This window comes from Dendrobium catenatum, unplaced genomic scaffold (assembly GCF_001605985.2).
Source record: "Dendrobium catenatum unplaced genomic scaffold, ASM160598v2 fragScaff_scaffold_1400, whole genome shotgun sequence".
Classification (NCBI taxonomy): domain Eukaryota; kingdom Viridiplantae; phylum Streptophyta; class Magnoliopsida; order Asparagales; family Orchidaceae; genus Dendrobium; species Dendrobium catenatum.
Window position 1 is genome coordinate 1,810,911 of NW_021319862.1, and position 12,320 is coordinate 1,823,230.

At 35.1% G+C, this 12,320-nt stretch overlaps 1 protein-coding gene across 1 annotated transcript; it reads right to left on the reverse strand.

Annotated features, from left to right (window-relative positions):
- Positions 1 to 688: 688 nt before the first annotated feature.
- Positions 689 to 7,638, reverse strand: LOC110109297 (vacuolar cation/proton exchanger 1a). The gene is made up of 6 exons (XM_028699876.1): positions 7,072 to 7,638; positions 5,044 to 5,111; positions 1,634 to 1,662; positions 1,359 to 1,555; positions 997 to 1,215; positions 689 to 856 (listed from the first exon to the last, which is right to left on the reverse strand). The coding sequence occupies exons 1-6, from the start codon at positions 7,366 to 7,368 to the stop codon at positions 704 to 706; spliced, it is 963 nt and encodes a 320-aa protein (XP_028555709.1). The 5' UTR covers positions 7,369 to 7,638; the 3' UTR covers positions 689 to 703.
- Between the last annotated feature and the right edge of the window lie 4,682 nt (positions 7,639 to 12,320).

Sequence of the window (12,320 nt, forward strand, 5' to 3'; positions counted from 1 at the left end):
AAGCTTTAATCCTTATCTCCTCATATTCCTACTTATTCTAAAAATCAGATGAACTACAAAACTTGAAAATAGTTGCGACCCTTGGACCAATTGTTGTTCATAGTGTCAATAGTGTTAGATAGAAAGAGATGTGGGTTTCGTTATGCCACCTGACGGTAAAAAGAATAAAGTTTCCAGCAATCGAGCTAGGATGCCAATTCAAATTGTTCGCAGTCAAGCAAATCCTTTTGTTTATTTTATTCTTAAAGATTTGACTAGAGGGATTTCTCCTTTTGTCCTTTGGCTTTCTTTTGAGAAAGGTAAGTTAAAGATATTGGTTAGATCTCCTCCATTCTCATTAATTTTGTAAGAAGAGAAATTGATTAGTTTGATAAGTGTTCTCAATTTCTATTCCTCCATATTTGGACAGTGGGATTATTTGTACCTCCTTTCCTCATTGACGTAAATTAATATTAGCATAAACTAATGAATCAAGATATTATTTTATCTATGTTTACTTTTACTATTTTATATTATATCTACATATGGGTGTTAGTTGCATTAATGTATTCAAACGAAGTTTCTGTTTTCTTATGTTTCAAAGAGAAGGGCTCCTTTTACGCAGAGAAGTTGTAGAACTCACTCTCTAATATTGTGCTACATGCCTACAATTTACAACAATTTATAAATCAAATTAAAAAGCCAGCATCGAAATTTAGAAACTTCAAAAGCAAAAAAGACAGACCTCAATTGTGCCAACAACATATTCTGACAAAACTGCAATTATAATTGTAAAACCGACCAACCAAATTAATGCACTAAGAAATCCCATGACTGTCTCATCTTCTGATACCACATCATCATTGTCATCATCCTCCTGATAAATAGAAAAATAAAAATGATTCCTTTGACAAGATGAATTATAAGTTGGAAATATATATTTAATCATGCATAAGAGAAAATACTTTAATGGTAAATGCTACCAATCTTCAGTTCATAGGCTGACTAATGTCTTACCTCTGGTGACTCAAATAGTTGGCGATGGGTCTTCAATTGGAAAAAAAGGTAAGCCATGTAGGTGGCTAGCATCACAATGCTGCAAACTCTTGATAGTGCTAAAGTAGGGACAATGGCTACATTTTGCTCGCCAGTGGTCACAGCACATCTAAACAATAGTAGAAGCACATGACACAGTGCGCCCAGCATCAGGAGGCTCGTGTTTACATTAGCTTGCTTCTAAAAAAAATAGAATGAGAATATTAGATATGAAATAACACAAATGAAATAAAGTCCTAACTATCGAAATATGAGAACTTGAAAAATAAGTTCTTCATTTTGAAGGAAAAAATAAACTTTTATTCGGTGAGGTTTCTATATACCCGGTCAAAATATTGCTCTTTTCGGAGGTTAGCAATGCCACCACAGAAGAGGGAGGAACCAAGAACAAGAAGCAAATTGGAGAGGATTGAACCAATCAGGGAGAACTTGACCACTTCAATCTTACCCTTGTGCAGTGCAAACAAAGCTATGATAAGTTCTGTTGCATTCCCACATGTAGCATTTAGTAGGCCACCAACTGTAAGTGCATGTATTCCCTCTACCATAAGTGCATGTATTTAAAATAAGAGTGCTAAAAAAAAGAGTTGTTAAATACCAGTAGGGCCAGTGTAGAACGCAATTTGCCTGAGTCATCAATACAAAAAATAAAAAAATGAGTTATTTGATATGATATGGATAAGATAAAGGACTAAAGCATCAATCTTGAGTGTCACCCATGCATAAGCTAGATATATACTAACCAATCATAGTACAAATGAAATTTTAATAATGAGAAGAAAAAGTGTTGAAAGAGCAATGCAAAAACATAGATTTCAAAGTGACATTGGATCCTAATTGTAAGCATATAGAAGATGTTGCTTGAGGTCTATGAAATGGTATGTATGTATGACAAGTTGTTGTAGATCATGATGAGTTACTTTGGCTTGAATATACAACTTTAAAAAAAATTAATTTCACATCAAGAAATTGCATTTTTATCATCTAATTTTTTATTTTACATTGAATTTTCTTTTCTTATTATACAGGTTGTATGAGAGTGATAATTAATCCCACATAGGAAGTGAAACAAAGATTGCATTACTAACATACTAATAGTCACTCTTACCGATTAGTTTGAGCTTTTGAGTTGATACATCCATTAGCATATTGAGCTCAATTTGGACATGCTATTTCACCTTGGTAACACTTATAGCCTTAGATTAAGAACATAATTACATTCATTTCAAAACTTATGACATTTTGGAATAGGATTATAGTAGGATTAAATCAAAAAGTTAATTTCACCATTGGCAATATCCTTATTTCTTAATCAAGGAAATCTTCTTGATGAATTCCCCCCAATTATGACTTAACTCTGCCTAACCTAAACCTAACCTCACCCATGATTAACCAAGTACTACATTGTCTTCTTGCATGAGAAAGCCATTATATATTTTGGAGCACAGAGATAAACTTCTCTCCTCCCACGCTCGATTACCCAACAAACGTGATGAGCTGGCCCTATGCCCACATGTCATTGCTCCCTAGCAACTAATCACATCCATAGTGGATTAGCTTTGCACCAGTGATCCTTATGCCCTCATATCATTGCTCCATAGCAGAATGCCACGTTCGTTGTGGTTTTTCTCTGCACTAGTAAGCTCTTGCTTATCTTTTCATGTATGCAGCTTCCACTAGTTGCTCATTGCGGCTTGTTATTGATCGGGTTTCCTTCTCAACCTTCATTCTAGTTGTCACGGCTGTTGCATTTAAGTCATCATCTTTACCTCTCCAGTTTATTGTGTTCCACTCACACGCTCTTTGGCACTCGCTCATATGCCATTTGTGTTGCATTTAATACATCCCTTTCTTTGCGAAGACCATTTTTCATCTCGTTTCTTGTGGCTTTACTTCCCAGCCCTTGTGTGAAGGTTCCTAAACATGCTTTCTCTTTACCCATTCCTCTACACCTATCATATTTGGATGATCCAGCTATTCATGATGGTCATTTCTCTCTGAATGCTAGCGCTCAGCCTCCCAGATCATTTGCCCTCTCTTTTTCCTTCGCAGGAGCTGTTAGGTGGAGGGTTCCTCAAAGTTGAACTCGCTTGCAAGTTTTTTCATTCTTCCAACATGGCAAGAGTTCTGTTAAGCACAAGATAGCAACTATCTTATATGATAAAACTACTCTAATTTTTTCGAAGCCTGAGATTTCTCCTGAGATTTCTAATATGACATCTCCATTTTTCTACATTTTGGTTGACGATTTTTTCTTTATACATAACAAGCTTGGAGATTCTTCGTCCCATCATGTTTGATTTTTGTTCGCTAGGTGACTACCCTATTAAGTTCTTGATCGATGTTACATGCATATCAAACTATCTTTGGAATTATTTTATACTAGACTTTTCTCATTGTGCTCATATTATGTGAATAACCTATAAATGTAAATGCTGAAGTGATCTTCATACTTTGATACTTATAAGGAGCCTCTATCACCCTTGTTTGGGTTCTTTTTATCTCATATTTGGGTCCACTACATCAATCAATATTCATTATATATTTTTGGGGCCTATTTTTTGGCTCTCTCAACCGTTCCTGTTAGTGTTCTTATGCAGTAGATATTTATATCCCATTGGCTTGGGAGGTAACAGATTGACACTTCATCAATAGCTATTAACGAAAACTTAAATTTAAATATTTTCCTTCAATATACAAGTCTTGCAAATTATTTAGACATGATTATGTCAATTTCTTTAAGACCATCCGAAATTAAGGAAATCAGTAGCTGATGATCCTAATTTTGGATTTAGTTCTTTTAAATCATAGTATGGACATGCAAGATTTTTGCGTTGTAAATACTCGTGATAAAATAAAGCCAACCAACGTGATGGGTGATGTTCCCTTTACCTAAATCTCCCCGGGCATTCTCATGCTTTGTATATTAATCTAGATTCATCTTTGAGTTTGTACTTGTACTTGTTACTAATGATTTGTTAGACGAAACTAGGACTAAAAAGAAAATTAAAGTTAATAGCATTAAAAATAAAGGTATTATATATATATATATATATTTTTAGTATATATATATATATATATATTAAACAAGTTAAATAATAAAAAAATCAAATGAAATTAAAAAAATATCAAATACTAATGTTGCAATGGATTTCTCATCTATTATGCCTATGAATGTATAAGTTGCATAGGGACAGCATAGTTTGACCTAATTGTGCTTTAGGATTTCGTCTCTTAGCTTCCACTAAGTAATCTTTTGCATTAATTGAGCTACTAAGGTTGTTGTATGGCTATCACCTCCTAAGATTATCATTCGTAGACATTGATTGATATGATACACCCATGACAGTGGCACTTGTAGAGAAGCCTAGATGGCCATTTGGTGACCAAAAATGATGTAGAACATAAACATTTCAAATTTAACATTCACCTAGATAGGAAATTAACAATTGTGCTTCGACATCAAGAAAATAAGCATTCAAACTCCTTATTCATAACTACATAATATAAAGTCTTAGAAAGTTATAGGCTGGTGTGCATAAAGAATTCACGTCAATTAAATAAATAGACCAGAAGGAAAAAAAAAAAAAAAAAACCTAACTTTCAAAGTTTATCTTTATCATGAAATAATGAAATGAATTTTTCTTTTGAAGCAAGCAAGCCCGATGTTTTAACACCCATACCTCCAATTTTGTATTTTTTATCAGAACAGAAAATATCATAAAATATCATGACGAGTCTATAGAAACAATCATTCAAAAGTTATAGTATCAGACAAATAAATGTAACGTCATATATAGGTAAGCTGTTTTTCAATAATTATGGAATACTATGCTCAAATATCAAATCCTATATGTCATCAATAAAAAGGTCCCAAACGTCATTATCCGCAACCAAATGCTGAGGCTCACCACAGAAAAAGTAGCCTTGAGATGAATGCAACAATAATGAAAAACAGATGCTGTCCTGGAGCAAAATAGGATTGAACAGAAAGGATACAGAACTTACTCAGTGAGGAAGCTGACTCGTTCTGCAAGCGGGGTGAGGCCTAACAAACTCAATGCGAATATCCATGCCTGCTACCAGAAATCAAGTGTTAACTTGTATCATGAAAATAGTAAAATAAGTTGTATACCAAATTCCTAATAAAAACTGGACATTAAAATAGTGAGAAAATCCAATTAAGCATGTATATTTAACAGGAAAAATAAAAAGATAAGGAGCTTCTCATTAAAAATAATATTTGTCTAGTATTGCAAGAATATTTGTCTTTTAGCTTTTATAGAAATGCTTTACAGTTTATATATATATATATATATAGTTTTCTGTAAACACTTTTGTAGTTTATACAGACAAATTATTGTTTAATTAAGTTTTTTATGGGAGCTCCTGATCTAATCTTCCCCTCTAAATTTACATTTTACAAGCAACCAACAAAAGAAACAAAATACGCATATGGCTGATGCATAGAGATCCGAATTCCAATGCAACTGAAATACATTTCAATATGGACATTTCCATAGTAAAAGCAAGAAAGTAGAAGAATAAAATGCAAAGTTTTCACGTCATCACGCCAGAATGCCTTAGCAAAGAAGTTGTCTCAATTCTCCAGCAATGGTGGTTCATCCAGCATCCTATGCATGACAGGTGAGCTCCGTAGGTTAAACACGTAGCTTGCAACAAAATTCGGGCAGTATATAATATAACCAAGCATTATATAGCTTTGTTTGGGACGACTTTTTTTCTACTTCTTAAATCAACTTTTTAACATAAAAATAATTTTTAACTAAAAAATTACTTTATGAAGCACTAAAAAAACTGTCGCAAACGAACCCACAATAGCAGTGCTGGAATTAAAGAAAGGTCGATGACACTTTCCCCTAAATTTGAAGGAGCCATTACTTGCGATATTCGTAGGTGTGAACAGAGTGCACAGTGTACTCCTATGTACGCACCAATTCAGATATACCTATGTAAATAATAATTTCTGCTAAACTTAAGATGAGTTTTTTATAGTTCTATATAGCACAAAAAGCTATGTTGATCCAAACATATATAATAATATGTATAACGTGAATTGTTACTTGCCCATAATTTTATTGAATACTGAATCCGCTGTTGCATAACATCACATTGACCGCATGCATTTTACATCATTGAAGTCTAAAAATCTGATTTGCTAATCAAATTGCACCAGTACTGAGATTTTATTTGGGGCAGTTTTTTAATAATAATTTTTCACCGCTTTCGGAAAAAAATTTGGGTTAGAAATTTGTTTTACAAGCAACAAGAAAGTTGTTCCAATGAAGGCTAAGGCTTTATTTGGGATAACTTTCAAACTGCTTTTTAAAACGTTTTTTTAGTACAAAAATTTTAAATTCAAGAAAATTTTGAACTAAAAAGTTGTTTTAGAAAGCAAGAAGAAAGCCGTCCCATAGGCTTGTTTAGGACGGCTTTTTTATTGTTTCTTAAAGCAACTTTTGAAAATTTGTGTACTAAAAAATTACTTTAAGAAGTAGTAAAAAAATCGTACCAAACGAAGCTCGCTGAATCTGTCATTCACTTTAATTTGTGTGGTGCACGATTGATTACACCATCCAAGAACTCAGTAAGGGATCGGGCATATATTGCTTTTTATTTTTTTAGGACCAATGATAAGGTTATTTCTTGTCACACTACTCTCAACAGAAAGCATCACCAAACCAAGTCTTAATTCTGCACATAAGGTAATATAAAATGCAGACGCCTAATTGCTCTAGTTACTGTGTGCTACTACAATTCCTTCCTCATAATCTTCGTTCTCCACTTATATATAAATCTAAAAGAGATGGAAAAAAAAGGAACAACAAGCAATTGGTAGCTGGCTTTCGATGTAAATACTTCCCCGCTAACCAAAAAGCCAGAAAAAAGGAATTGGATAAAAGAATTTCCATCTAATACGATACAAAAGCTTTTGTCTGCTTGTAAAGAAAAGAACCAAAGATGTAAAAGCTGAATTCAAGGAAGATTTAAAGGGAAGAAGAAACATTAACTCACGCGTCCGAAGCCGTAGTTCTGCGCAGCAATGGCAAGGGGAACTGCCGGGAAGAGAACGAAAAGCTTCGTCCCAAGAAAAATCTCATGGAGATTAGACATAAAATTGCGTAAAATCCCACACCGGACCTTTGAGAGGAGCGAGAGATCCGATTTCTTGCGAAGCGAGGAGGAGGACATGTTGTGCGCGGTGCGACAATGGCCGTTGCGCATATCCTTGCTCAGACCTTCGCCAACGCTGCCGGGCTTGATGACTTCAGCCTCGTGCAACTCCAAAGCCCCGTGCTCAGTCGAATTCATGGCCTTCTCTTTAGAGGCAATTCGTCGAACGGGTAGTATGCGAAGAGGCGCAGCAACTTCTCAGCTATTGCGTCGCCTGGGACGTACAAAATCCCGCCGTGCTGTATCTAGACGTTTGGACATCTGAGAGAGAAAAGATGGTGATATATAACGGCCAAGAATACAATCCGATCAAGTGAAAAACGAATTATAACAGAGGAGGTGATTTCTGCGAAGGCTCTGTTACAGTGTCGAATTGTAGAAATGCTTTGGTGTGGACATGACATTTTTCATTAATTATACTGTTTTTATCATATCGTTTTTATAAAGCTAACAAAAAATTTTTTTTTTCGTAAGAGATTAAAGAAATTTTGACTTTATATCCCATAATGCTCTTAATGAAAGCAAATTCTGATGAAATTAGTCATCAAATTTTCATAGGTTGATTATGAATTTTAAAGGGCTATTTTTTTTTAATGAAAAAGGAATGTTATATGAAAGAAATGTGGCGTAAAAGAAATACTTTGGAACTATTTTGATGAGAGAAAAAAGAATACACGACTTTTATTTTTTTGTTTAAAGTAAAGTGAATGGGCGGCTATGGAGGAGACAGGGTGGCAACGGCCGGTGTCATGTGGCGGCCGATGATGGCGATCGATAGTGACTGATGCGGGCGGGGCGGCAACCGGCAACCACGGTGGCAGTTGGTCGGGGCAGCCAGCAGGGCAGGTAGCAGGGGAGACAGTGGCTGCAGTGGGTGGTCAAGAAAGAACTCAAGCAGTATAAGATATTCTCGATCAAATTAGGCGAGAATATTTTATCTCAAAAATGAATTAAAAAGAAATACATTACATTTACTTTAACTTGAATTTTCTTTTCATCAAATCAATATCAACAAGTGAAAAAATAATACATTTACTTTACTTTGCATTCATTTTTCTTCCAATCAAAGCCCCTAAGTCATTCGAAATTGATTACTTACATGAATGCTGAGTTTTTAGTTGTTTTTAAATCAATCATCAAAAAAATTCAAAACTCTTGTATTTCTTTTATATTCCGAATATTAGCAAGTAAATAACCCCTAAAAATTTAAGATTAGTTGTTCAATAACAAATAAAAATAATCAATAAATCAGATTTTGATTGACACTACAAAATAAATTAAAATTAGTAAGAAATCAGATCATACAATTTTAATAGATAATTTTGAGGAATCATAAATCTAATTTGTATTAAAAAATTAGTTAAGAGAAATTTTCCTCTAAAAATCCAACATTTCACTCCATTTTAAAACAATAGAAAAAATGTTAAGCAATAAAAAATAGTGACAAAAAATTAACAGAAAAGCTTTGTTTATTGTGGGAACGATAATTCATTCAGCCTTATATTACCTATTTTATTCAGCAAAAGTATTCTGCCTTTTAAAAATAGATAACAATTCTCTCATAAGCAGAAGCAGATAGGATCCATCAAAATTTTATGACGCAATTTGGATAAATAAGAGAGAGAGAGAGAGAGAGAGAGAGAAAGGAGATAAGCCTTTATCATATCCACTAAAAGCCAATCAACAAATTAAAGGCTTGGTTTACAGTAAATTATAAACTATTTATATATCACGTAGTAATTAATTATTTAATTGGAGCAACAGAAAGTGATTTTTGAACCCAACCACGTGCTTATTTATTTCACATCTTTACATAGAATAAGAATTAAATGCCTACCAAAAATAATGAATATCTCAACGACTCCCCACTATAATAATGTCAATTTTATTAATCTAGCATGCCGCAACTGAAAGCCTTGGCCAATTTGGAAGGGGGGAAAAAATTGCTCTCAATCCTGCCTAATTTAAGAATGATCTCACACAAAAAATTGGCTTGGTCGGACACGGATCTTGATGCATATTTAAATTGAAAGTTTTCAAAATTAAATTCAGTATTATCCAAACTTTAATTTTACTGAACTTATAATAAAACTAAATGTCCTGACGAGATAACCCAAAAATATTAAAATCTATCCAATCGTTGCCTAAATGCACTCAAATCAGAGGTTTAAAATATATTAGAAAGCTTCATAATATTAATTGGGTGATCAAATGATATCAAAATATAACATGTGTTTATAATCGAATCGAGCGGCTCAATGTGACAACCCAGGATCACTTAACACTGGCATCATTAAGATACTTAAATACTCAAGAAACATTGTGATCGAGGGGAACAATGCAGGCCGTCGGCTGAAATGCCTATATTTGCTTCATATTTTCACTATTTTTATTGAGCATGTCAGTCCAAAAAATCTATAAATAGATCTCTACTCTCTACATGAAGATGAGATTGGATCTTGGGCTAGATATTCAAGAGAGCTTTGAGGCTTAAAGAATTCTGAAACACAATCCAAGCACTGCCGTCGGCTAATCCTTGCCACTTTGACGTTGCTGCCAGACTTTCACAAGCCGATCATTATCGGATGTCCACTCAGTCATAGTTGCCATCACAACTAGATATTTGCCAACCATCATCGTTAAACCTCTGCTTTTCCTCTATTGTTGAATCTCTTACACCCCTCTCCTATTCATACCTTTCATCATTTGACCACCACCATCAAACCCTCTGTTGACTACCATCCTTCAACCTCAATCACCTGACAATGGTCCTTCCGACCTTCATCAACTACCAACTACATTCCCTTCAATCATCATCACCTAACTATGATCCCTTCAACCTCATTCGCCCAACTACGACCCCTCTGACTACCATCACCCAGTTGTGACCCCTCCTACTTCAGTTGCTTGACTATGGTCCCTCTTATTATTGTTGTCCGACTACCATCCCTCTCACAGTCCCCTTTAATCACGGTCGCCTGATTACAATCTCTTAAACCTTCATCGTTTGACTATGGTCCTTGAGACCATCGTCACCCAACTACGGTCCCTCTGACATCTAATGCCCAAATACTATCCCTCCAACCATAGTTGCCTAACTATGGTCCATTCAATCTTAGTCACTCTACTTCAGTCCATTCGATCTTAGTTACTCGACTACGATCCCTTCGATCTTAGTCATCCGACAATGGTCCCTTTGGTCACTGTCACATGATTACGGTCTCCGTCACCTAGCTACCGTCGACCTCTGTCAATCGACTAGGATCCCTAAAACCTCAATCACCTGGTGATCTGTCAGAACTTTGTCACTCATGCCAACTACTATCCCTCCAACCTCTGTCATCCTACTATGGTCCTGTCGACCAAACAAGCATGCCAATGATATCTTAAAAATATATTTGATTTCATTGTATTTTTTCCAACTCCAATCATATAATATGCTCTATACGACATATATTTGCTACATTGTGTCAAAGCGTTCTCTTCGAGGAATGACATCATTTACAATTCAATGATAAGCACTACTATAATCATTTCAACTAGGTTAGGACCCATGATTTTTCTTTTTCTTTTTAGGTTTTCCACAAAAAAATATGGTGTCTCTTATGATTCTCACATCTCTCTATCCCCATATATGTGTGTGCTGAATTTTTACATAAATTTATGACTTTAAATTCTATATCTCTCTACTACCATTAATGTTCTAGCATGCAACAAAGAAAAAAAAAAGAGAGATATTAAACTTTAAGAGCTTTTATTTAAAGTTTGCATAAATAAATTACAATGTTAATTATGACCTATTTCAGACTATATATGACACCACACATGTTAGTTGATGGTGCCATGGCCTTGTATCTTCTATATATCCTTTGGTTCCATGTTGGACTCTTTGAGCAAGTCATTCATTGATTAATTAATGCCCTAGGCAATTCCTTTGGATGCGACATATAGGACATGTTTATATGAGCGAGTCCTTTAAACTCAAAGGTCAGTCCAAGGATGGTGTCTTTCATCCACTTGATGCAAAAGACGAGTCCTGCGCGAGGTGGTGACTACTATGAGTTGACGATTATTTGAATTTAAGATATCGTACATAATCTTGATCCCTTGAAGTGTGCACTTCTTGTAGCTCGCAAGATCAAAGGATATTAGTGGTGAATCATTGGTGTGTATGATAGCGAGTGGCCTTGGAAACCCAATCTATGTTGAGGTGAGTGCCTCTCTTGAGTCTTGAGAGAATCTATATGAGTCCTTTGATGTACATGTCCAAGGCAACTTCTCAATCTGGTTGATTTGGATAAGTCTCGCACCCCCCCCAGCCAACTACCCTAGGCAGATGATGTGACAACTTGGGTGAGTCCTCCTAGAACTAGTTAGACACCTCTAAAATACTTATATGGATATATACAAATATTCAACTATTTAGACAAAAATTATGTGAGATAACTTAAAAATTCATTCATCAAAACTAAGAAAAACATTTTATTTGGAATAAACCAAGAACCACTCATCGAGATAAAAAGAAACTCTAGTTCTCATGTACTTAACAGACTAAACTGTCAGCACATTCCTATTCCAATTTAATTTAGAATTACCTTTTTTTTTTTGGGACATTTAGGCCATTTAAGGCAAATTCACACACACAACGCATACACAAAGACTCGAATCCTAAACCTCTTGGTTGGAAGCCTAAGCTCTCAACCAACAGGCCAAGATGAGCTGTGTAATTTAGAATTACCTAAATCAAAGTTTTTTCCTCAAAAACACCACAAACGACACTATTTAGAACTCGAGCTAACATTCCGAGCGCTATTATATTTTATTGGGCATTGCAGTCCTCACTTGATACCAATGGCCTTGCATGCAGGATTTCGCTTAAATGCTTAAAACGTCAAATGTTCCTAAACCGTGCGAAGCTTCTCTGCAATTTCTTCATTACAATGGACCTGCTCGATTGAAGGGACGGAGCTCCGGCGAACTCTTTGGCTTCGCCAGTTTGCATCACCGACAATGTTAATTGACGGCGAAGCACAATTAAAGCGCCGGCCACCTTTTACACGGCACAGATATATATACGCACGTAACAGATG